Here is a 22,854-nt window from a genome sequence, read left to right on the forward strand (position 1 = left end):
GTGCAAGGAGGTTTGTAAATTTGGCAGTGTGGAAATCGGTAATTCCCATCTTTTTCTAGATGAATTATACAGTAAAATCATCATCTGAGATGGGATGGAGAGTGTGGGGAAGGAGAAAGAATGTGGGAGAATAGAGAACATTTTATTTTATTTTATTAATTTTTTTGAGACAGGGTCTCAATTTGCTGCCCAGGTTAGACTGCAGTGGCATGATCTCAGCTCACTGCCACCCCTGCCTCCTAGGCTCAAGTAATTCTCCTACCTCAGCCTCCTGAGTAGCTAGGATTGCAGACATGTGCCACCACACCCAGCTAATTTTTGTATTTTTGGTAGAGAGGGGGTTTTACCGTGTCGCCCAGCTGGTCTCAAACTCCTAAGCTCAAGTGATCCACCTGCCTTGGCCTCCCAAAGTGCTGGGGAGAAGGTTTTAAAATAGTTGCTTTATAGTGTGAGAAAGTGAATTCAGTGTAGAGAAAGGAAATTGGACCACTAGGTAACATTACATGTGAGAATTGTAATCATGAATTTAACATAAAACCAGTCAGCCCCTTTTTGTGATGATTTTTTTTTATGTGGCAACGTGTAACTACTTTAGACATGTTGAATTCATCTAGGCATGGGATTTTTCCAAATAAATAATATTAAAGGAAAAAATGGAATATTTTTAAGGAAGTGATTAAGATGGGCTAAGGAGTCTAAGCTGGCCAAGGAAGGAAGTGACTTCAGAAGTGGGCTGATGCATTATGAAAAGTGGGGGGGTCAATAGATTTGGAGGCTGAGGAAGAATAAATGCTATTGTAATGGTCTTCATTGCATCTCAGCATCTGACTGCACTGACTTGTAACAGCCTCATCCTTCTCCTATTACTGATATCAGATGAAAGTTCTAGGAAGCCTCCAATAAACACATAATAAAGACCCCCCCTTGAAATTCTAAAGTTGTTCAGTCTGTGATCCAGGCGTGTCTGGGCTGTATGGTAGGGCGATGGGAGGGTCCACTAAGGAGTCTGAGCCTCTTGGGCATGTATTTTATCCTAAAGAAAGTGTGGCATGAGATGGAGTGGCATGGTACAACTCAAGTAGGTCAGCGATGAACTGAAGAGGCACTTTGAATTCAACACCGTCTTCATGGTCTGCTCCAAGAACTGCTTCTTGAGTTGGAAGAGAAGATGCTGCAATCAAGAGTGAGTTGAGACCGGGTGCAGTGGTTCATGCCTGTACGATGAAACTCTGTGTCTAGTAAAAATAGAAAAATTAGCCAGGTGTGGTGGTGGATGCCTGTAATCCTAGCTACTTGGGAGGCTGAGGCAGGAGAATTGCTTGAACCCAGGAGGCAGAGGTTGCAGTGAGCCGAGATCACGCCACTGCACTCCAGCCTGTGCGACAGAGCAAGACTCCATCTCAAAACAAAACAAAAACAAAAAACAAACGAAAACAGAGCGAGTTGAAAGGAAGAGCACTGCTTGCTAAAATCTCACTGAGCATACAAAGCCGCAAACTACCTACGTAATGGAATATATTACAGAGGAGCAAAACTTACATTTCTAAATTAATTATAATAGCAACACAATATTATTGCAGGAAGTTGAATTGTTTTTATTGTGGGGGTTCAAGAAATGACATTCCTAAATTGCAGGTGGGGGCAAAGCTATCGAATTTTTTTTGTTATTATGACCTTATTTTTATGCTGTGATCTATATGGCCTGGCCAAACACAGCTTACATCAATTCCTGTTATGCATATTTCTAAGGTTGATATAACTGACAGATTTGTAGTTAGATGCCCATTACTGATAAAGGCTCAGTGATCTCTTAATGACCCTAATTCCATGTAGCAGATATTTTTTCTGTGCTAAGATCCACAAATTCACTTAATGCCAGAAAACAGTAAGAGGAAAACCCAGAAAACCTTGTTGAGAATTTAATGCTACTTCTAGGAGGAGCTCTGTAACCTACAAAGATTGGCGACTTGATCTGATGGGATTGAGAATATGGAAGGATGAATAAATTCAGGCTTAAAGATAATCTTTTAAGAGTTGCTTTATGTTTGTTTTTAAATAAATAAGCAAACATGTCTATGCTTTATCAAAAACATCACACCATAAAACTGCTCAAAATATCTGCTCCTCTCTTTTTTCTATCTCCATATACTCATCAATGCATAGGACGCCAGAGCAGCAATGGCCTTTCAAGTGATCTCATCAAACTTCTCTTCTTTTGCAAATGATGAAACTGGGGCTCAGAGAGGATAAATGAGTTGGCTGATTAATATCAAATCTAGAACTCAAGTCTCCTTCTTCCTTGCTTAATGAGTTACACCTATACACTGCTCAAAAGAGACTCATCTGGAGGAGACTGCTAAAGGTACAGGTTTCCTACATGAAACCTGCATACATACAGGTATGCAGCTCCAACTGTCCAAGAAAACTTAGAAAACTTCATATTCTTAGGGGTCTGAAAGAGAAGGGAGCCCACCCTTTTCCTTTCTGGGTGGGACTGGTAACTGAATTGTCCACATTAAAAATTTTTTGGGGACAGATCTGGGTTGAAGTCTGGTCCCTTACCTGTAGCTGTGCTGTTGCTGCGAGCATCTTCTGCCGAGTTTGCAGCACCGTGGATGAGGATGAGGAGGTCGGTACGCTTTGCCTCAACCACCTTATATCTTCCCACATACAAGACAGCTGCAAAAGAAGGCACATGGTCAGCTCATCGTCCAAGCCAGTACATGATTTAGGTTGTGGCATCAAAGCAAAGCAGGGAGAAAGAAACCTGACCCCTGATGTTTGTTCTCCAGTCCATTTTCAGACACACACGAAACAACTTTTTGATCTCTGTCCAGTTGGAAAAAGATCTGAATGCTAATGAAACAGTCAGATCCACATTTTAGTCTTTGCCAAATGATCCCATAACTCAGAACAGTGGAGACACAATGTGATGGGATGCAAGCCTCTTTGCTTTGAAAACGTAGTGTACACATTACTTTTTTTTTTTTTTTTTTTTTTTAATGAGATAGGGCATACTAGGGCTGAAAAGGACCTTTGAGGTACTTTATTTCTACCCCAAAACTTTGATCGCTGGAGACTCCTCAACTCATGTTTCAGAGATTTATGTATAGTAACATTAGTACAAAGTGGGGAAAAATGAAATCAGAACTTAGTATACCTTCGTGAACCACAGAAAATCTTGTGTAATGGAACTGGTGTGAGAGTCATCTATTTCAACAATTGGTACTTGATCTTCATTGGTGACTAACATATTGTCTTTGTAATAAAATATAACGGCTATGTAGAGTCCCCTAAAAAGAAAAAGGAAAATAAAAGCATTGTCCTCAACCATCTTGGAAAAGTAATTGTTTTTGGGGACATGATAAAAGATGTATTTAAAATATACCTTGGAACGTATTCCTGCCAGGTATCACAAGTTCACTAGTTACACCTCAGAGAAATTACTGTCTTGCACAAATTCTCAGGAGAAAAGTGAACTTTATTCTTTTGAACACAAAAAAGAAATTTCTACCAAGTTTCCACTCAGAACCAAAACCAGTGCATTCCTGAAAAAACTACACAGAACCCACCGTTTTAAGGTCTTCACAAACTTGTTTGAGGAATGGAACAGGTGCTTCAGGCTCCTTGAGACTGACTGTTTGCGGCCCGTGGTTTGTAATTTTGAACTTTCTGGAATATATTTTAAAAAATACAGTATGAATTCCACTGGGCAGATCAACACTCCCATTTCCATTTTCCTTCCTTCCTGCCTTCCCCTCCCCCATCCCTTTAGTGTCACTTATCCTCAGGTTCATGTAGGGATTCTGCTCATTCATTCCTATAAGAAGCTCTTGTGTCTTGAGATGTCAGTGGTTAACTCAATGAACAACTCCTCAAAAATGCTGGAGGTAAGTAGTATTTATAACTATAGAGGAAACCACTTAGGTGTTTTGTTGATACTCTTTGCTTTGGAAATTTTGATTTATTTTAAAGTAGGATAAAAATACATGGAATTAACTTGTTTGTCTTTCTCCCAACTCCCACAATTGCCTTTTAATATTCATACAATTCTCAATGTTGGCAAAGCTTTCCTTGTAAGTCTACATATTTCATTAATTTTTTTCATTATGAAATTAATATAAGCACATTACAGAAAGTCTGGAGAATAGAAAAGAAGAGAGCAAAACTCCACCTCTGCATAACCACTGCTAACATTCTGGGACAGTTTTTTTCCTTCATTGTGTATGTTGGTTTACAAAAATATGTGTAGCGATGGGTATGATTATCATCACTCTCATTATTCAGAAGAAGAAACTGAGGCTGAGAAGTGAAATGAATTGCCCAAGCTCAAAAAGTCAGTACCTGGGAAAACCGACATTCATTCATTGGACAAATATTCATTGGGGCACTACTACGCATGAGGCGCTGCGGTTCTGTTTATAACATGGAGCTTGTACTAATAAAGATAGAGACTTAACTATACTTCCTATAACAGTCTTTGCAAATGATAGTTCATGAAGCTGGACTACATAATCACTGATTTTAACTCTCATATTCTGTGTAATGAAGGGAAGCTGAAGTTGTTGGTATGACCACCAGACTGCTGACAGACATATCACTGGAGATGGGAATATGGTCCCTATCACTGCTGGTAGGCATAGAAACCTGGGCAAATGCCTTTGACTGAGGGCTAGTGTTCCTTTTGCTATGATTATATAGGAAGGGATGACTGACACAAGCATTCACGCCAGTTTCAAGCTTATGTTGTTAATGGTTATTCCTTGCAGAACAAAGCAACATAATTCTTTTTTCTGACTGGAACATGAGTTTGGCTGCTTGAAAATGATGATGCTGCTGGGACTTCATATGGTGGAGTGAACATATTCACTACATACTACCTTTTCCCCAAACTTCACTAAAAGCAGAGTAGAAATTAAAAAAAAAGGAAACAACATAAACTTTTAAAGACAAAGAGATGGGAAAGGAGACAAAAACAAGTAAATTTCAGTAGCTGGAAAGCAGATGGATAGATAGACTTAAGACTTGAGACAGATGAAGTTGAAGCCAGCAGTGGAGAAAGCTCAGAAGTGATCTGACTCACTCCATGGTCTCCATGGACTTCTGGAAGTGAGGGATGAGTGTGAGCTAAAAACTAGGAGGATGTGTGGAAGTCTGTTCAAAAAGTAGTTAGACTTCTCGATCTACCCCTCTACTACATGACTGGACAAATACTTCTTCCCCACTCTAGAAGAAAGCTAGTGGCTTGTTGTCTGGAAATCAACAAACAAAAAACCAACCAACCAAACAAACAAGCCAACAACAGACATCTCTGCAGTGAGAGGCATCAGGTAGTGTTGAAAATGGAGTGCTGGTGCTGGTGATAGTGTACCCAAAATGAGGAGATTTATCCATAACTTTTTATACATAATATTTCCCTATTGGGTTCTCAGAACACTCATACTGAAACTTACACCTTCCAGGTAGGACACTGGAAGAAACTTCTGTGGAGTACTTGATCAGCCTAAGACGACATACCCAAAGATTCTGATATTGGTGATATCCCAATGGAAAGGTGGTGCCAGGTCACCCTACAATGAATCCTGTAAGTCAAGAGCCCTATGCAGGTGCTCAGAGCTTCCCAATGGCTATTGATTTCCCTTCTCTGAAATCTAAGCATATATTCAAGAATCACCAGGCAGTTGAGTAAAGCATCTAACATAAAATACAAAGGCCAAAAGTAAGTAAAAAAAAGAGCAACTTACAGAAAAGAAAGATTATTCTGTGAAAGGAAAATACAAAACGAAACAAAGACTATCATTAATATTCTGAGAGGTAAGAGAAGACTTGCATCCTTATAAAAAGAGTACATAAAAGAAACCAGAGGACGAAAGAGAGCATTTGGCAATTAAAAGACATGTTGTCAAATCTGAGAAACCCAATAGAAGGCTTAGCAATTAAAGCTGTGAAATCTCCAAGAAAGTAAGGCAGGAGGATATAAGGATGGAAAGTAGAATAAGAAAAGAAAAGAAAATTAAAGGACAAATGTAGGCAATCCAACATCTGAATAACAAGAGTTCTAGTAAGATAGAGGAGAGAAAAAGAATGCGAAAAAATACTTAATGAAGTAATTTAAGAAAATGTCTTCCAATTGAAGGGTATAAGTTTTCATGTTGAAAGGACTTTTCGGGTGCCCAATATAACAAACAAAAAATGCCTTAGTACATCATGGTGAAATTTTAGAACATCAGGGTCAAAAGAAAACTTAAAACCTTCCAGAGAGAGAAGAAAAAGTTTTCATATAGAACCTCTGGAACTAGAATGACATCAGACTTAGCCCTGAAAGCTGGAAAGCAATGAAACAATACCTTCAAAATAGAAAAAAAATTTTGACCAAGAATTCTACACTTATCCAAGACCTTGAATAAATGTTAAGTAGAATAAATACACCTTTAGATATACAATGTCTCTAAAAATTAGCTCGCAAGCACCCTTTCAGAATGCTACTGGGGGAAAGCTCCACCATGCAATACAAAAAGAAGGAACCCAATATCAGAGAGTGGTAAGAAGAGTCCTTAATATGGTGGTAAATGGAAATCCAAGGGTGACCGTTGTACACTAGGCAACCAGTGACCAGTCTAGACTGCAGCAGAACAGAGGACTCTTCAAAAAGATTCCTTATGAAGATGCAATAGAAACACCTAAAGCATCTCATTATATACAGAGAAGACTTATCCAACTGGAGAATAGTTCGGGGATTATCATAACCATATAGAAAAACAAGCAAATGTACAATAAATGATTATTAACTACAGGGAAAACAAAAAGCTATCCAGGAAAGGAAAATAATCATATAATTTAATTATCATAATAATGTAAACAGTAAATACTAATCTTACTCAAATTCAGTATACATATATTAGGAGGATGAGAAAATAGGAATTATGCACATAAGAGAGGGGTGGGGTAAAAAGAGGTGCATTATTGCTTTATTTAGTTAGGTAATGACTAAAATTTAAAAACATAATTAGAAATTATGTTTTTAATTAGAAATTATGTTTTTAATTAGAAATTATATTATTTAGAGATATGGGGAAAATACTAAAAGAATTAGCTAAAGGTTAAGAGATTATCTTTGGGGAGGAAAAAATGCAGGAAGAAAGAAATTGCTTTTATCAAAATAATAAAACTGTTTTAAGTGCTTTATTTAGGTCATTTAATCCTTATACAATGAATGAATGAGGTACATATAATTTTTATCTGCATTTTACACAGGAGAGAAATGAAGCACAGAGCTGTTCAGGCAGTCTGCTCAAGGTCACACAGCCAGTAAAAGTAAAAGCACAGCCCACATTTGAAATCAGGTAGTCTAGCTTCAGAGACACATTATAGTTACATGAAACTTACATAAAAATGAAGATTAAACTAAAAAAATCAGACTAAAAGTAAGAAAAGAAAAGTAAGAGATGTTACTACCAGTTGGGAAAAGGGCCCATGCAAGCATTAAATATTCTAGGTCTGGTCACACGGTAAAACTGTACTTTGGCACCCTCGTTGTTGGATGGGGCCATGTGACCACCCCTGGCCAATGAGTTTTGGGTGTAATAACCTGCAGAAAGTCTTGCCCATATGAGACCTTCAAGAGTTTCTTTCCCGTCTCTGATGGTTGCTGGCAAATATTTCCAGAGAGAGGATGATAACAACACAGAAGGAGAACTCTCACGTGGTAAATGCACAGCATGAATGAGAAATAAAGGTTTGGGATATCATTTGGTTACTGTAGCATAGTAGGGCTCACCTTGACTGACACATGGTCTAAACTAGCTTTTCTCCTGAGAGCTTTGTGTTTTCTATATTGTACTTCTCTGCTTGGTTTGGAGCTCTGGAGCAAAAGCTCATTTTCTGTACTCTGAATGCAGTAGTTCCCTAGCTTGTTAGTGCATGGAGCATAGGCGTTTACTTCATTCACGTTGGCATGTCCAGCCCCTACTATGTGACCTACAAATTACATAGTAGGCAGGGTTTCAGTTAATATTGTTTTGCAAGTGGAATAACTGGATAATAACATAAATTTATCCTTATAGGATATTGCTATAAACATGATTGTTGTTTTAATATTGTAATTCATTATGTAAGTTAGTGTACTAACATTGTGAACGATGAAGCTTGCTTAGTATCTCCCTTGAATTTTCATCCCAATACTAAGCATGCAGATCAGCCTTGGCCAGTTCTTTAGCCAAAATGCAGAAATTAATGTAGATGTTAGTACTTCCTATGTTAGTAGAAGAAGTGATTTTTATTATTACTCCCATATTTGGAATATGCTGTATATTTAGTGAGTCATCACAGGGTCATTACCGTACAGTCACCAATTACACGTCAATTCTAGGATATATCCATAAAGTGCTGAGGCTGGAGAGTGGCCCTATTCTCAGTGGCAGAAAAATAAGCTATAGTTTGCCAGGGAAAGACACTGTGTCAGGCGAATTAATGTACCTAATTTACTCTTCATAGCAATCCTGGAACAAGATAGATAATATTATCCTGCCTTTGCTGATGAAGAAGCTGTGGGTCAGAGTGGTGAAATGCTTTTCCCAAGAACGTACAGCCTGTAAGTGGTAGAACTGGAATCTGAAGTAACTACTTTTTCTAGTTGTAAAGTTGGTAAAAGTTTATGTTCCCAATTAACCACATAATATTTCAATGTATTTGAATATTTTAAATAATAATTTTGTAATAATACAAAACAACAGTTTTATAATTCTCTGTAAGCTATACTTATATTATCCTTCATTTATCCTTCTGCACTTAGGGTTATGTTAAATCGTCTTAGATTCATTCTTTTGTGTGTGTGTGTGAGGTAACTTATTTGGCATAAGTCAGCATTTCCCAAAGTTTGTGCTTTGAAATACTAATACTGTGAAAAAAGTTTTACATGGCTCAAGAAGTTTGAAAAATGCTTGGTTAAGCAAATTCAATATGTCTCTTTATTAGAGTATTTAATATTCTAATGTATATTTTAAGTTTCTAAAAAAAGAAAATTAGAAAAAAGAGAGAAGGATGTAGAAGTCAACATTTTCAAAACTTACCTGACAAGAGAACCTTTTTTAGTTGAGCATATTATAGGACCACTGATCTTTGGAACATATTTTGAGTGCTGTTTAAGTGTTCAGAGTATATTCCCTATAAAATATACTCTTCTTTTTTAGAAAGTTCTACCTTGTGCCATACTTAAATCTTTCTTCATATTGTGTGGATATTTACATTCCTCTGGGAAAAAAGCATCTATATGACAGAAGTTAGATGGAAACTATAGAAAAAATTTGGCCATCTAGACAATCATTTCTTGATTATTAGATAGGAATCCAGTGGTAATGGGGAGAGCACGAATCCTAAGATAATATTGTAAAAATCTCTCATTCTCATAAGTAATTTCAGCTTTCCCCTCTCTGATCAAGACCAAACACACAGTGGCTTATGAATTCCCAAGAATCATCTGTCCACTTACTTTGTTACCTTTGCTGTCATACAGAAACGAATGGGCAGGGATGCTATGGAGAGGCAGAAGATGAGAAAGGAGCTTTGGTAACAACTGGTCTGGTTAAAGGAGCCCCTTGATAACCAAGAACTAAGTGGATTTTGGTCAGTGAGGTATGCTGATGGTCCTGGTCTGGGTAAAGACTTCTTAGAGGTCAGGGAATGGAAATCGCACTTGGGTTTCAGAACTACTCCATGCATATTTACATATCCTAATGAACCGGTCATTAGAAGAATATTATTTTCTTGCAAACACTTCTTAGTTTCAATGGTGGATTTGATTTTCCTTTTAAAAATTTGTTATTCTTAGAGACAGAGTCTTGCCCAGTTGCCCAGGCTGGAGCACAGTGGCATGATCATAACCCAGTGCAGCCTCGAACTCCTGAGCTCAAGAGATCCTCCACAAAAGTGGATTTCTTACCCAGCTGTTCCAGCAGCACCCTAAGTTTACAGAGCACAATGTAGTTAGAGATCTGATGGGGGCATGGAAAATGAAAACTTTATGGAGGCTTTAATTCTCCACATAAAACTAAGTACCTCTTCCACAAATCGTTACACAGATCAGAAATCTGACCCTGTCCCAGTTGAACAGCCCAAGTAGAAAAGAAGCTTTTAAATGCTTCTCAGAGATTCTCTGGGTGTTACCGGTGGAAGTCTAGGGAATATGTGCTCTACTTTCCTGTGAGCAGTGGTACAGAGGAAGATTAAAATTCAGGATGAGGTTACAGTTTAGTGCCCAGTCCTGATGTAAGGGTGGGAGACAAAAATGAAGTGTGTCAGGAAGACTGGACTTAGAACCAGAAAAATCCAGCTTGGAGACCTGACTCTGTCTTTTCCTGGCATTGTGACCTTGGGCAACACCACTTAGCCTCAGTGGTGACTGCCAAAATGAGGATAAAAATGAGATACTGGATGTGAAATTTAATTGTAAACTATATTATTAATAGATCTGGAGATTTATTATTATTGTTGTTGTTATTATAATTGGTTGGGCTCCCACAGGGAAACTCAGGGGATTTTCCTGGAAGGCAAAATGCTTTTGGGTGAATATCCTAAAGAGCTAACCCCACTGAGGAGTCTTGTGAAGGGACAATTCCTAGAGAAGGGAACTCAGGGCAGCTGGTTTTTTTCTTGTGCTTGTTTTCAAACCGTTCATATGGAGAGAGGGAGAGGGAGAGGAAGGGACAGGAGAGGGAAGTCTCTTCTGAAGGGTTAAAGCAAGATAGTGCTGTAAAGTGATTCCAGATGTACAAATATTAATATCTCTCTCCCCGATGAATGAGAAGGTATGACCCAGTTAGGAAACTGCTAAAATTACCGGCGCCACTGAGACCTCAGTTGATGGCCCAACACAGATTTTTATCCTTACCCCGGCAACTGTAATGCTGATGAAGGGCTCGGACCTGCTGCAGCAGACCTTCCAAGACTTCACTCTGTCCCTTGTGTCTGGGCTCTCTGTCGTCATAGTCTTTCCAGTCTATTGAACAAAAGAAATAAACATAGTGAAATTTTAAAGCAGGGGAGGCCTCTTCCTCGCCCTGCCTCAGGAGCTGGAGTTTCGCTCATGCTACCCACAGACTCCGCGGATGAGCACCCCACACTTGCAGAGCGAGCAGGCAATGCCAGGGGTTTGGAAGCTGCCATTGTTCAGAGCTCCGTACAAAACAGTAATTGTGGTTGGTTTCTTGTGTCGGGCAGTCTTAGGGCAAGAGAAAATGGTAATTGAAAGCCAAAAGAAAATAGAAATTTGGGAGCCCAATCCCACTTCTTCCAACCCCTTCTCCCCTTTTAGGATTCTATATCCTAATCAGTTCCTCTGCCATCTCTCCACGAAGCACCCTGAGTCTCAACTGGATTTTCACAGTAGGAAAGAAAGGGGTGGGAATGTGCAGACTAGATGAAATCCGCAGTCCCAGTGCTTTTATTGTAGGTTTCACACTTTTGGCCAAATTGACATTTCTTTCCAAGGAAAGAGCCCATGTCAGATGCCAAGAAATGGAAATCTACGTTTTGCTCTAATGAATGTCTGCTTTGGTTAGCTGGCACAGCAGCCCCTGCACATACTCTGAGCCACCAACCACCCTGTCTGCTCAGTCTCTAAATATACAGTATTAGCTTACAAGGCAAATTTAAATTGCAATACCCACTGAGATTTTCCTCCCCCTTCTATTTTCATTCCGTTCAGCTATAATGATATCAAGAGTAATAACCCATATGGGACTAATGTCAAGATTGTAATTCTGCTGTCTCCACTCTTAATTTTTTTTTCAGCAGGTCAGTCATTTCAAGATCCATCCCTTCTTCCATTTCCTTTCCTCCAGTTTTCCTTTCTGGAGGGAAAAACAGAAAGCAACAATTTAATGTGCTCAGTCATTGAGATGCTTTCTCTAAAACTGCTTGTCATTTTTCCCCAGAGGAGCCAATCCGTTCATGAGTGTATCATGAGCTTCAATTCTAGTTGAACAAGTCTCAAACTCCTTCCCCCAAAGATTGATTTTAAAATATGGGGTGTCTTTCATTCAGAAACTTAAGTAGATGTCGTTACAGTTAAAGTTAGTTAAAAGCATTCCACAGGGGTTCATCCGAGGCCCAGGCGTATGGCACAGTTAGGAGGACCGTAGATTTTGAAGTCAGGTAAACCCAGGTGTGAATCCTGGCTCCTCCAATTCCTAGCTTAGTGTCTGCAGGCAAGTTACTTATACCAACAGGGCCTCTACTTCCTAACATAAAAAATGAGGATAGTATCTACTTTGCAGGATATTTTTGAGGATTAAATGAGAGATATCCTTGGTATCTGGCACAATGCCCATTACATGACAGGCATTTTGTAAATATAACTTAAAAGGAAGGGAATTCATGATGGAAACACCATTTCGTACCCTATCAGATGATGACCTATGAAGAAGGGGGGCTCAGAGATTTTCTAATCCTTCTTCCTTTCCACCCTCCTCCATGTACCTGTCTTTATTTTACTTTTTAGGAGACCAAGGCTAATATAACCAATCCAGTCCTATATGACTCAGCTTGTTAGTGGCACAGCCAGAGCAATAATGTCATCTCCTGACCCTTCAAATATTGCTCATTTCATATACCGTGGACATGCTTTTGATTTTTCTATTTTCTCTTGGGAAGGAGGGTCAGAAGCTTGGTTGGAGTTTGTGCAGTGTGGCTTAATTGTGGTCAACGCTGGAGACAGAAAATTGGCATAGGTACCTTTTGTAGACTCTTTGTTCCTTGTGGTCAAGAACCATGACTTAATTTCTCTTTGCCTCAGATTTTTTTCCTTTCTTTCTTTTTTTTTTTTTTTTTTTCTGAGAAGGAGTCTCTCTCTGTCACCCAAGCTGGGGTGCAGTGGTGCAATCTTGGCTCACTGAAACCTCTGCCTCACAGGTTCAAGTGATACTCCTGCCTCAGCCTCCTGAGTAGCTGGGGTTACAGGTGTGTGCCTGTAGGCCTGGCTAATTTTTGTAGCTTTAGTAGAGAGGCAGTTTTGCCATGTTGGCCAGGCTGGTCTCAAACTTCTGACCTCAAGTGATCTGCCCATCTTGGCTTCCCAAAATGGTGGGATTACAGGCATAAGCAACCACGCCGGGCTTTTTTTTTTTTTTGAGAAGGAGTCTCGATCTGTCACCCAGGCTGTAGTGCAGTGGCATGATCTCGGTTCACTGCAACCTCCACCTCCTGAGTTCAAGTGATTCTCCTGCCTCAGCCTCCCTAGGCATGTGCCACCATGCCTGGCTATGTTTTGCATTTTTAGTAGAGACGAGGTTTCACCATGTTGGCCAGGCTGGTCTTGAACTCCTGACTTCAGGTGATTCACCCGCCTTGGCCTCCTAAAGTGCTGGGATTACAGAGATTTTAAATCTCTTTTTAATTTGTTTGAGGTTTGAGAAAACAAAGCACCATCTGGGGCACATAGCAGATGCATTAAATGTTGGTGAGGCATTGTGAATAGAAGCATGATGGTGTTCAGGTAGAATAAGATGGGAAAGAATTTTTACTGGAAAGTTCAAAAACATTTGAGGAAATAAACACTTGGTAACCTTTAGATCATTTTCAGCACACCCAGAATTGGGGCACAGTGAGAATAAACATTGCTCTCATAGATTCTCAAAGGCCATTAGGAGTTTGTTCTCTTAGTTGGATAAATGCATCTGAAGTGCTTATGACAAGATACACCAGGTTGTGTGTTTGAGCAAGACTCCTAGGTGGCTGAATTACCACATGCCCCTGAACATGCTAGCACATTCTAAGGAGTGTGACTGCTCCTGTCAGTGTGAGGAAAGCTGAAATAAGTCTGTCTCTTTCAGCCCTATTACATCAGAGGTAAGCTCCATCTGATGACTCTATGATACATTAGAAAATTGCTAATGCTAAATTCCAGCCCAAGTGAGCACTGGACATAATGCCAAGGTTTGTGGAAAGAATGAGTTTTCTCATAGATGTTTGGAAGGTTCTGACGACTACATAAAATAGGAGACTTTAGGGATGAGGGAGAAAATTGAAAATATATTAAGAAATCAGGAACCTGACAGGAATAAACTTAGCATGGTAGGAAAAGAGTGGGTTGTGCCACATAATACGGCTCACTGTTCTGGTAATGAGACACTTCAACTGCCACACAATGCCTAGCTTACATTCACTGGCGATATCAGGATTTTCCTGATCGTAACTCAGACAAGCCTGTCTGGGTCCTTTTCTCTTATTATGTACCATACCATATAACATAAGTCTATAAAAACACATTAAGGCCTTTTGTAAAAATATATAAAAAAAGTTTTATAGCCTACTGGAACATATTACCAAATTTCCAATTACCCTGTCATGTTAGAATACATTGTCCTCTAGTAAATATCTGAATACCGATATATGTTACATCACAATGTCATACTCTGTTTATAAATAGGAGTGTTTTTATATTGTTCCTTCCAAGTGATAGGGCATGTCTGCAACAACTATAACCACATGTTAGGATTTCAGTTCTTTGCCCGTTATCCTTACTAATCAAACATACCATTTTAGAAAGTGTTGCTATTTGATATGTTAATTACCAGTTAATAAGTGACCACTCCTCCCAGTCTGCACAACTATTCTGGTCATTCTGGAGACGGCACTTCCAGTGGGCTGTGAGAGACAGTGTCTGAGTGGAACTTGCAGTTTATAGAATCTGAACATCTGATCTCTATCAGCAAATGCATCTATATGCAGATCAGAACTTGCATTTGGAATATATTTCCCAACACACCTGCCTCACTTTCAGGTCAACTGAGACTAGCATTTTTGTGCATATTCTGTCCCTCCCATAACACACACACAAACTATGCCCCATCCCCAAATGAGATTGGTCCCTTGCTATCTTAATCTTGGAATTCCCAGTTTGTGCTTCTGACAAATCTTCGATAAAAAGATGACTAGAAATAAACGACTAGAAATAAAAAGATGACTAGTCCAAATAAGACTAGAATAATGAAATCATCAAATGCCAGGAGAATCAGGGACCCTAGGGATCTCAGGCATTGGTGGTCCAAGGCCCTGTCTGACCTGGTGTCATTATCTGAATCCACCAGAGATGGTAGTCATGCATGGCTGGCTGGCTCTTAATCTGCCCGATAGCAGGGCACTAGTTACTGTAGCATAGAAGACATGCCAGAACCTTGACAATTCAGGCTAGAGTCCTGGCTCAGCCATGTACCAGTGCTGTGACCTTCGTAAAGGTAACATTTCTGAACCCCAATTCAGATGTTGGGCTTTGTATACACGTGCCTCTATGTTTACAGTTCCCTCATCTGTAAAATGAGCCCAATAAAAAAAATCACCTCGAGAGGTACGTTATGAAGATTAAATTAGTTAATCCATGTTGACTACTTAGATTAATGCCCTCCATATAACGAGTCTGATAAAGGTTATCTGTGATGGGGATAGAGACGCAGATGATAGTGACAATGATGCTTAGCTACAAGGCAGAAACAATGACGAAGGATGGCTGCAAGGATCCAGAGACACTGAATGTAAAAGCCCTTTACATACAGCCTGATTCATGGCTGGTCTTGGGTAAATGGCTATTATAAAAAAATACACAGACATATCCATAGTCTCATAACCCAAATGTCCACTGTTAAATTTTGAGAGTTATTAAGACACGTAGACACACCCTACCAAATTATATGCAAACCTACAGTTAAATGTTATGTGAAAAAAAATCCCACATTTTGCATTTTTCTTTTTACATAAAACTTATATGGTAGGAGTTTTTTTTCCACACAATGAATGTTTTTTTAAAAGGCCATTTTTAGTGATTGTATTTTACTTGTAGTTATGGATATAAATATAGACATATCATATTTTACTACTAAATTAATATTGGATACTTAGTTCTTCCTACCACACATGATGCTTCACTTTATGAGTATATTGCTGTACGTCATTGTACAGACTCCTTTGTCTGCATTTCTTTTCACTTGGGTTAGATTCCTAGAAGTAGAGTTATGAAGTAAAAAGAAACAGATTTTCTTAAGGCAGTTGATATAACATGGCACATTGTGTTCCACAAAGGATGCAGCAGTTTGTACTCTCTCAAGAAACATACGATATCACTTTCAGCACTCACATTAATAAAGTGTTTTCAAAAATGAAAATATAATTCACAGCACTGGGTTCATTACATAGAAAAATCTGTCATATGTTATGTCCGGAGATATTTATTCTGGTTGATTACATTTTCTGGTTAATAGAGAGTGCCCAAACATACCAGGCATAGATTGTTAATTTTCAAATAACCAGAAAGCCTTTGCTGGGTTTCTCAGCCACCGCTACAAATGTTATAGATTATATTTGTGGGTTTGTAGCGGAATGCTGTTGGTAAGGAAGCTTTTTTTCTGACAGAGTGTCAGATCAGTAAGAGCTGTTGGATTTGATCTTCTTATCAGGGTAATGTGGGTGTGTGCACTGTGGGTGAGGAAAGGAAGAGGAGAGCGACAATGGACTGTATGTTCTCTGGGCCGCCACTCCCACCATGGCATCTGATCCATCCCCACGGGAGCCCTGTGAAAGGGTGTGGCTAGACCCTTTTCACAGATGTGGAATTGAGTCTTAAAGACTTGGTTTTTGTTTTTTTCTTTAGAGGCAGGGTCTCAGTCTGTTACCAGGCTGGAGTGCAGTGATGTGATCATAGCTCACTACAGCCTCGAACTTTCTAATTCCTAGGCTCGAGAGATCCTCCTGCTTCAGCCTCCCTAGTAACTGGAACTGCAGGCATGAGCCACCATGCCTGGCTGTTAAACAACTTTTGAAGGCTACACAAAAGAGGCATCGTGGGTATCAAATTCAGGCTGTTTCCAAATTCCTTCTCCTTTCACTCCACTGAGCTGCTTCTCCAGGAGAATTTCTGCAGGGGAATCATTCATTATGTGGCCCAGATGCTGCCCTAAGAAGGTCTTGTTGGTTGCAAGCAGTAGGGGAAGGGAATGGCAATGGCACCCTGAGGATGGAGTTGCAGCTGGAGTCTGTTACCATGCTGGAGAGAGATCACAGCCACCACCTACTAGAAGGAGAGGCGCATGCCGGAGTCGTGGTCTGAGAGGGTCCCCATCCTTTCATATTGTAAGCCGAGACTTGAACAAAATACTGTTGGCCCTGCAAAGTATTGAAATGATGCATCAGGCATTATATTTAATCATTTTTACCCTAGACTTTCTGGTTATAGGGTTAAATTGCTATGTCTGATTAACCCCTTCATCTCTTTGAAACTCTGTTGCCCACACTTTAGCATTCTGGTTTTTCTTGATTATTATGTTTATTTATCACAGTAACCATATATGAAGTTTCCTCTTAGTGTCTATGCACTTTCTTCTTTTCAGAATTTAAATATCATAATGACTTTTCCTAACCCCCCAAAACTATATATAAATTTTTAGTCACATAGTACTACAAAGTTTACCCAAAATAGCAATCCCCACTCTCACATCATTCTCATTTTCCCCTCCCTACAGCAATAGCTATCACTTCCGTTAGTGATCAACTTGCTGTAGAAAATGAACAAGTTATAATAAATACCTTTTCCGAGTAGTGCATTAAAGACTTGCCTTGGTCAGGCATGGTGGCTCACACCTGTAATCCCAGCATTCTGGCGGTTCATGAGGTCAGGAGATCAAGACCATCCTGGCCAACATGGTGAAAGCCTGTCTCTACTAAAATACCAAAAATTAGCTGGGCATGGTGGCACGTGCCCGTAGTCCCAGTTACTCAGGAGGCTGAGACAGGGGAATCACTTGAATCCTGGTGGTGGAGGTTGCAGTGAGCCAAGATTACTCCACTGCATTCCAGCTGGGTGACAGAGCAAGATCAGGTCTTAAGAAGAAAAAAAAAGACCTGTCTTGTTCTTTTTGTGGCTGCATATATTTCATTGTGAGCAAATATTCTGTATCATGTATTTTAACCAATCCTTGATTGGTGGACATTATTTAGATTGGTCTCACATTTTATTCTACAATAAATATACTTTCAGAAACATCCCTTACTCAGCTGCATATACATTTAAAAAAATTAGCTCTTTGATGTGACTTCAATTTTACAGCCATTGTGAAAACAATGGCTTATAGTCTTTAATGCTGTTTTGTGACATTAAGAATTAAGGAACTGTTTTTGTTTGCTGATAACCTTTTAAAATTTTTTGCATAGTTTTTATATTTTGCTTGAGTTTTTATATTTTATATTTTGCTTTTATATTTTTTTTCCAGTGAAACCAAGGGGCATTTGAGAAGCCAGCATTTGATGCAACATTGCTTGTAAAAATTGTAAAATGATATTTGAAGTAATAAAAAAAGCACGTCTTTGTAGAGACTTTTCTAGGACTCTTATAATACTGACCTTACTATATTAGGAAGTCAATTTTTTAATGTTGAAAATGGGTTTCTGTGCCCCTCAAAGTTATAGAGATTGTGTAGAAGGGTAAATCTACTCCTAGGCTTCTATATGATTACAATAGTGTCTGCCTTTCTCTCATTAGATGGTCAAGTGGAAAAACTTAATCCCTATAGAAATTAGTTCAGATACTAGAGAAACTCTTTATGGAGAGTTTTCCATTTTTATCACCATATCGCTTTTTCTTTTAAGTAATGGAAATCCCCTAGAGTTCCTTCTGGCCTTCTTCCATCTTGTGAGCCATAGGGTTGGAATCAGTCTTCTACTGATAGCATCTCTGGAGGCCACCGACTCAGGGGTTTGTTTGCTCTGGTAATCCACAGTTCCGGCCCCTGGTATAGCCGTGCGATTAGGACTAAAAGTCAGGATTCTGGTGGTTACCCAACCAGCAACAATTCCGTTAGAATAAGCAGTTTAAACCTGATGCAGTTTTTAAAGGCTGTTTTTCAGGATTATACTTTATAGATAACTGTTTTAGTCAACCAACCTTCAAGAAAACAACAACAATAATAACAAAATTATCCCTCTACTTCCCTCATCTGAAGGTCCTAAGATATTAAACATTTGAATTGGACTGAAAAAGGTTTGATTTAATTTTACTTCTAAAATATTTTGAGAAAAAAGAATTTTATCTTTGCATTTTAATTGCTTGGGGAAATACAGGGTTTGTTCCAGTTTGAGCTGATTTACAAGGTGTTTTTATTTTTTGCGTTTCATACACTCATATATTCATAATTCTAAATAATTAACTTTTGAGTTTGTATTAGTTAAACAAATAAGCACAGTTTGTTCCAGTTTTTCATTCACAGTTTAAATTGGTTTAGGTTACTGAGAAATGTAGCTTCACCATATATAGTTTCTTTTTTGTGAAAGCATATTTAGACAGACTTTTTTTTTTTTTTAATCAAGGGAAAAGGATTTTTTTCTCTCAGGAAATTATGTGACTCCAATTGATGACTGATCTCAACCAGGGCTGAGGCTGTGGGCATGAGGATGAGATGAAGCTGTTATTTTTACCATCAGACAGGGAGTCAACATTGGATCTCTCAGAGCCTTTAATCCATTCCCCCTTCCCCACAAAAGATTAGACTGTGATCCAGAAAGCAGCAGCTTTCAAGCCTTGCATGAAGCCAGTCTTTTTCTGATCTCCTTAGAACATGGCAATTAACAAAGTGATTCATGCTGTCTGCTTACTCCTTTGTGAAATTCAGGTTATAGATACCAGACATATCATGCTTAATGAGTGACAGTTGTTGCCAGAGGACTGGGCGTTGGCTGTTGTTTTCAGCATAGGCATTTGCTACTAATATCTGAGCACAAATATCAGCAACAGGGAAATGGAAAGTCTACCAGGGGACATTTACCATTGTAAGTCCTGTGATTGTGCATCTCAGAGTCTGCAGATTATCCATGATGATTTCTCCAGCCAAAGGAGAAAAGTCTTTGGACATACTCCATTCCACTGGAAGGAGTAGGGGGGCAGGAAGAGAGAGAGAAAGAGGGAGAATAAAATTCAGTCACATATCAAGAAGTACCATAGAAACTCTAGCATACAATTCCTCTCAAAAAGGGTTAAGTTTACCGTCCTTTCTTTATATTGGTGCATCAGATCATGTTCCTTGAGATGTCAATTTCGTTTCAAAGTTTACATTTTTTAAAAAGAAGAGCAGAAAAAATAATAAAAACACGAGTTCTTTTTGAATCTTGATAAATATAATGTATACTGTGGTATAGGTACATATATGTGATGTTCTTAATGTCAAATGTTAGTTACACTAAATATATTGCTCATGAGGCCATTGTTATATCAGCACATTGTATGTATGTGCATTTGTGTGACACACATACTCTGGCACATTATATATAACGGTTTGTTCAATATAGTAGATAACTTATTTACTGCATATGCGAACCAAAGGATCTGTTAGGACATTACCTTCTATTCACTCTCCAAGTCTGGCTTCCGCATCACCATTCTATTGAAAATGCTCTTTTAAGGTCCGAGTGAGATTTTCATTCCAAATAAAGAAGCCTCCTTTCATTATCTCCACATCATTTGACACCTTCTCTTTCTAAAAACATTCTCTTCCCCTAATGTCTTACCTACTGCTCCCTTCTCCTTCTCTCCTTCTCCTCCTTGATACCTTCTTCCAAGCCTTTTCATTGGAAAAGGGGTTTGTGGCTTACGTGTTCAATGTTCTTCTTCCTTGACATCCCCAAAGAGAATGTTTATTCCTAGCTAAATCATGCAAATTCGAATACCCCATTTTACTGTGATATCATATGCTTTCATCATATTTCCCATTGGTTGACAAAGTCATAGTCAGGAAAGATAAATTGTGCATCATCAGTAAAAAGTATCTTAAGTACTTGGTGGGATTTATGCAGCAGGGACTTAAGGAACTTAAATCCCGTGGGAAGCAACGTCTCTGTGTTTCTAAACTTCATGACAAGCAATAGGTCTTAAGATTTAAATTATATTCTCTGTGCCACTTTAATACTTCAAAATCAAACCAATCCTTCCCCAAAGCCTGTGTGACCCCTCGAGTCACACAATTCCTCTGCTTTGGATGCTCCTGCATTCTCTCCTCTTCTTCAGAATGTCCCTGGGCATCTCACTTGCTTTTTCCATTCTCTTGAATTGCTCTCCTAAAATTCCTAGTGCTTTGATCATCAGCAACAGTCTCCCCTTGGGAAATCTTGCCATGTTTGGCCTTCCTTACTTTGTGTAACTTTTTTTCCCCATAGTTTTGGTTGCCCCTGCCTTTCTACTTCTCTTATCCTTTAGCTGCTTCTTTCTAGGCTCTTCCTGGTTTCTCCCCTTTTCTTCTCCCTGTGATGTGATGTTCCTTCAGAGTTTGATGTTTAGCTCTCTTTTGACTCCATGTGTTTGCCCTTGGTATTGACTTTATCCACTTTTATGGCTCTACCTATGAGTCTTAAAACTGTGATTCTATGTCCAGCCTCCTGCTTGAGCTCCAACTTCGTTCTGTTAATCTCTACGTGAGTGCCTTCCATTCCAAGTGTCCCCTAAGTACTTCTTTTATACCAAAATATGTTCTTCTCTTATTTTCTCAAATTTAGCTAATGGTACTGTCATGTATCCGGCCACTCAACCAAAAATCTCAGTGCATCCTTGTCTTCTCCTTTCCCCCAATTCTTCAACATCGTTTCATCACTAAACCAAGTAGTTTCTCCTTTTAAAATGTCTCCTATAAGTTGCCATCTTCCCCGATACTGCGATTACTCCAAAGAATGGCTTATGAATAGGAACATCAACTCTGTAATAACTCTTTAATTGATTTTTCTGCTTGTCTCTTCATCCTTACATATAATCCTCTTAGGCTGGAGGACAGAGGCTTATGCCTGTAATTTTAACAAGTTGGGAGGCCAAGGCAAGAGGATCACTTGAGTTCAGGAGTTCAAGACCATCCTGGACAACATAATGAGACCCCATCTCTGTAAGTTATAAAACAAAAAATAGCTGGGTGTGGTGGCATGCCCCTACTGTCCTAGCTACTCAGGAGGCTCAGGTGGGAGGATTGCTTAAGCCTGGGGGTTCAAGACTGCAGTGAATTGTGATCATACCACTGCACTCATCCTGGGCCACAGAGTGTGACCCTGTCTCAAGAAAAAGAATCCTCTTACTATATCCTGAATTATAGTTGAAAAATGAAGAGCTAATGATTTCATTCCTTCACTTAATATCTTGTCACAGTGTCCAGTTGCTTTGAAGTAAAATGAAATCTTAGGAAGGCATTTAAAAACTTTCATATCTGGTCCAAACTGTATAATACTATTCTAAATTCCTGCCATGTTTCAGAAGAAAGTCTTTGTTCTGTAAGTCTCTGTTACCTGATTATTTTGTGCATTTTCTGCTTCTGTGTTTTTCCCCCATCTTTCAACCTCTGCTTAGGACCTACCAAGGTCATCTCTAAATTAATCAGGAATAATTCATCAAATACACCTGTTTTTCTGCTCCCCAAGTCCCTTATTTCTGTAAAAACAAGATTTATTATAATGTATTATGTTTTATGGTATGTATCGCTTTCCCTTGATCAGGAGAATCTTGAAAACAGGAAGTGTCACTTATTTCTCTTTCTTTCTAGTATGTGGGTCTGTGCTTGGTGCATCAAGAGTGCATATTAAATATTTACAAATCAAATGCATATATATGTACACACACACACACACACACACACACACACACACACACACACAGATACCTAAAATAGATTGGTTTTTCCTACACAAAAATATTTGTCTTTCATGTGAATCTTCTTCTTTTCTAGTCTCTTGCTTCTTAAAGCTCTCAAGATGTTATAGATGTAGTTAGAATCCAATGATTAAGATTAGATGTTTACTCAGATTGGGTCTATACCTCCTTACAAATATGTATATGTTTATATATATGTATGT

General features: G+C 38.9%; 1 protein-coding gene across 3 annotated transcripts in view; it reads right to left on the reverse strand.

Annotated features, from left to right (window-relative positions):
* ANKFN1 (ankyrin repeat and fibronectin type III domain containing 1) overlaps positions 1 to 22,854 on the reverse strand; it is a 451,946-nt gene that overhangs the window by 64,280 nt on the left and 364,812 nt on the right. For all 3 annotated transcript variants that reach the window (XM_035301147.3, XM_035301146.3, XM_035301145.3), the window contains exons 8-13: positions 19,800 to 19,897; positions 17,058 to 17,148; positions 10,886 to 10,993; positions 3,573 to 3,672; positions 3,161 to 3,293; positions 2,563 to 2,679 (exon numbers count right to left, since the gene is read on the reverse strand). In XM_035301147.3, coding sequence (XP_035157038.3) covers positions 2,563 to 2,679; positions 3,161 to 3,293; positions 3,573 to 3,672; positions 10,886 to 10,993; positions 17,058 to 17,148; positions 19,800 to 19,897 — 647 coding nt within the window. The remainder of the gene's footprint in view (positions 1 to 2,562; positions 2,680 to 3,160; positions 3,294 to 3,572; positions 3,673 to 10,885; positions 10,994 to 17,057; positions 17,149 to 19,799; positions 19,898 to 22,854) is intronic.

Source organism: Callithrix jacchus, chromosome 5 (genome assembly GCF_049354715.1).
Source record: "Callithrix jacchus isolate 240 chromosome 5, calJac240_pri, whole genome shotgun sequence".
Taxonomy (NCBI): domain Eukaryota; kingdom Metazoa; phylum Chordata; class Mammalia; order Primates; family Cebidae; genus Callithrix; species Callithrix jacchus.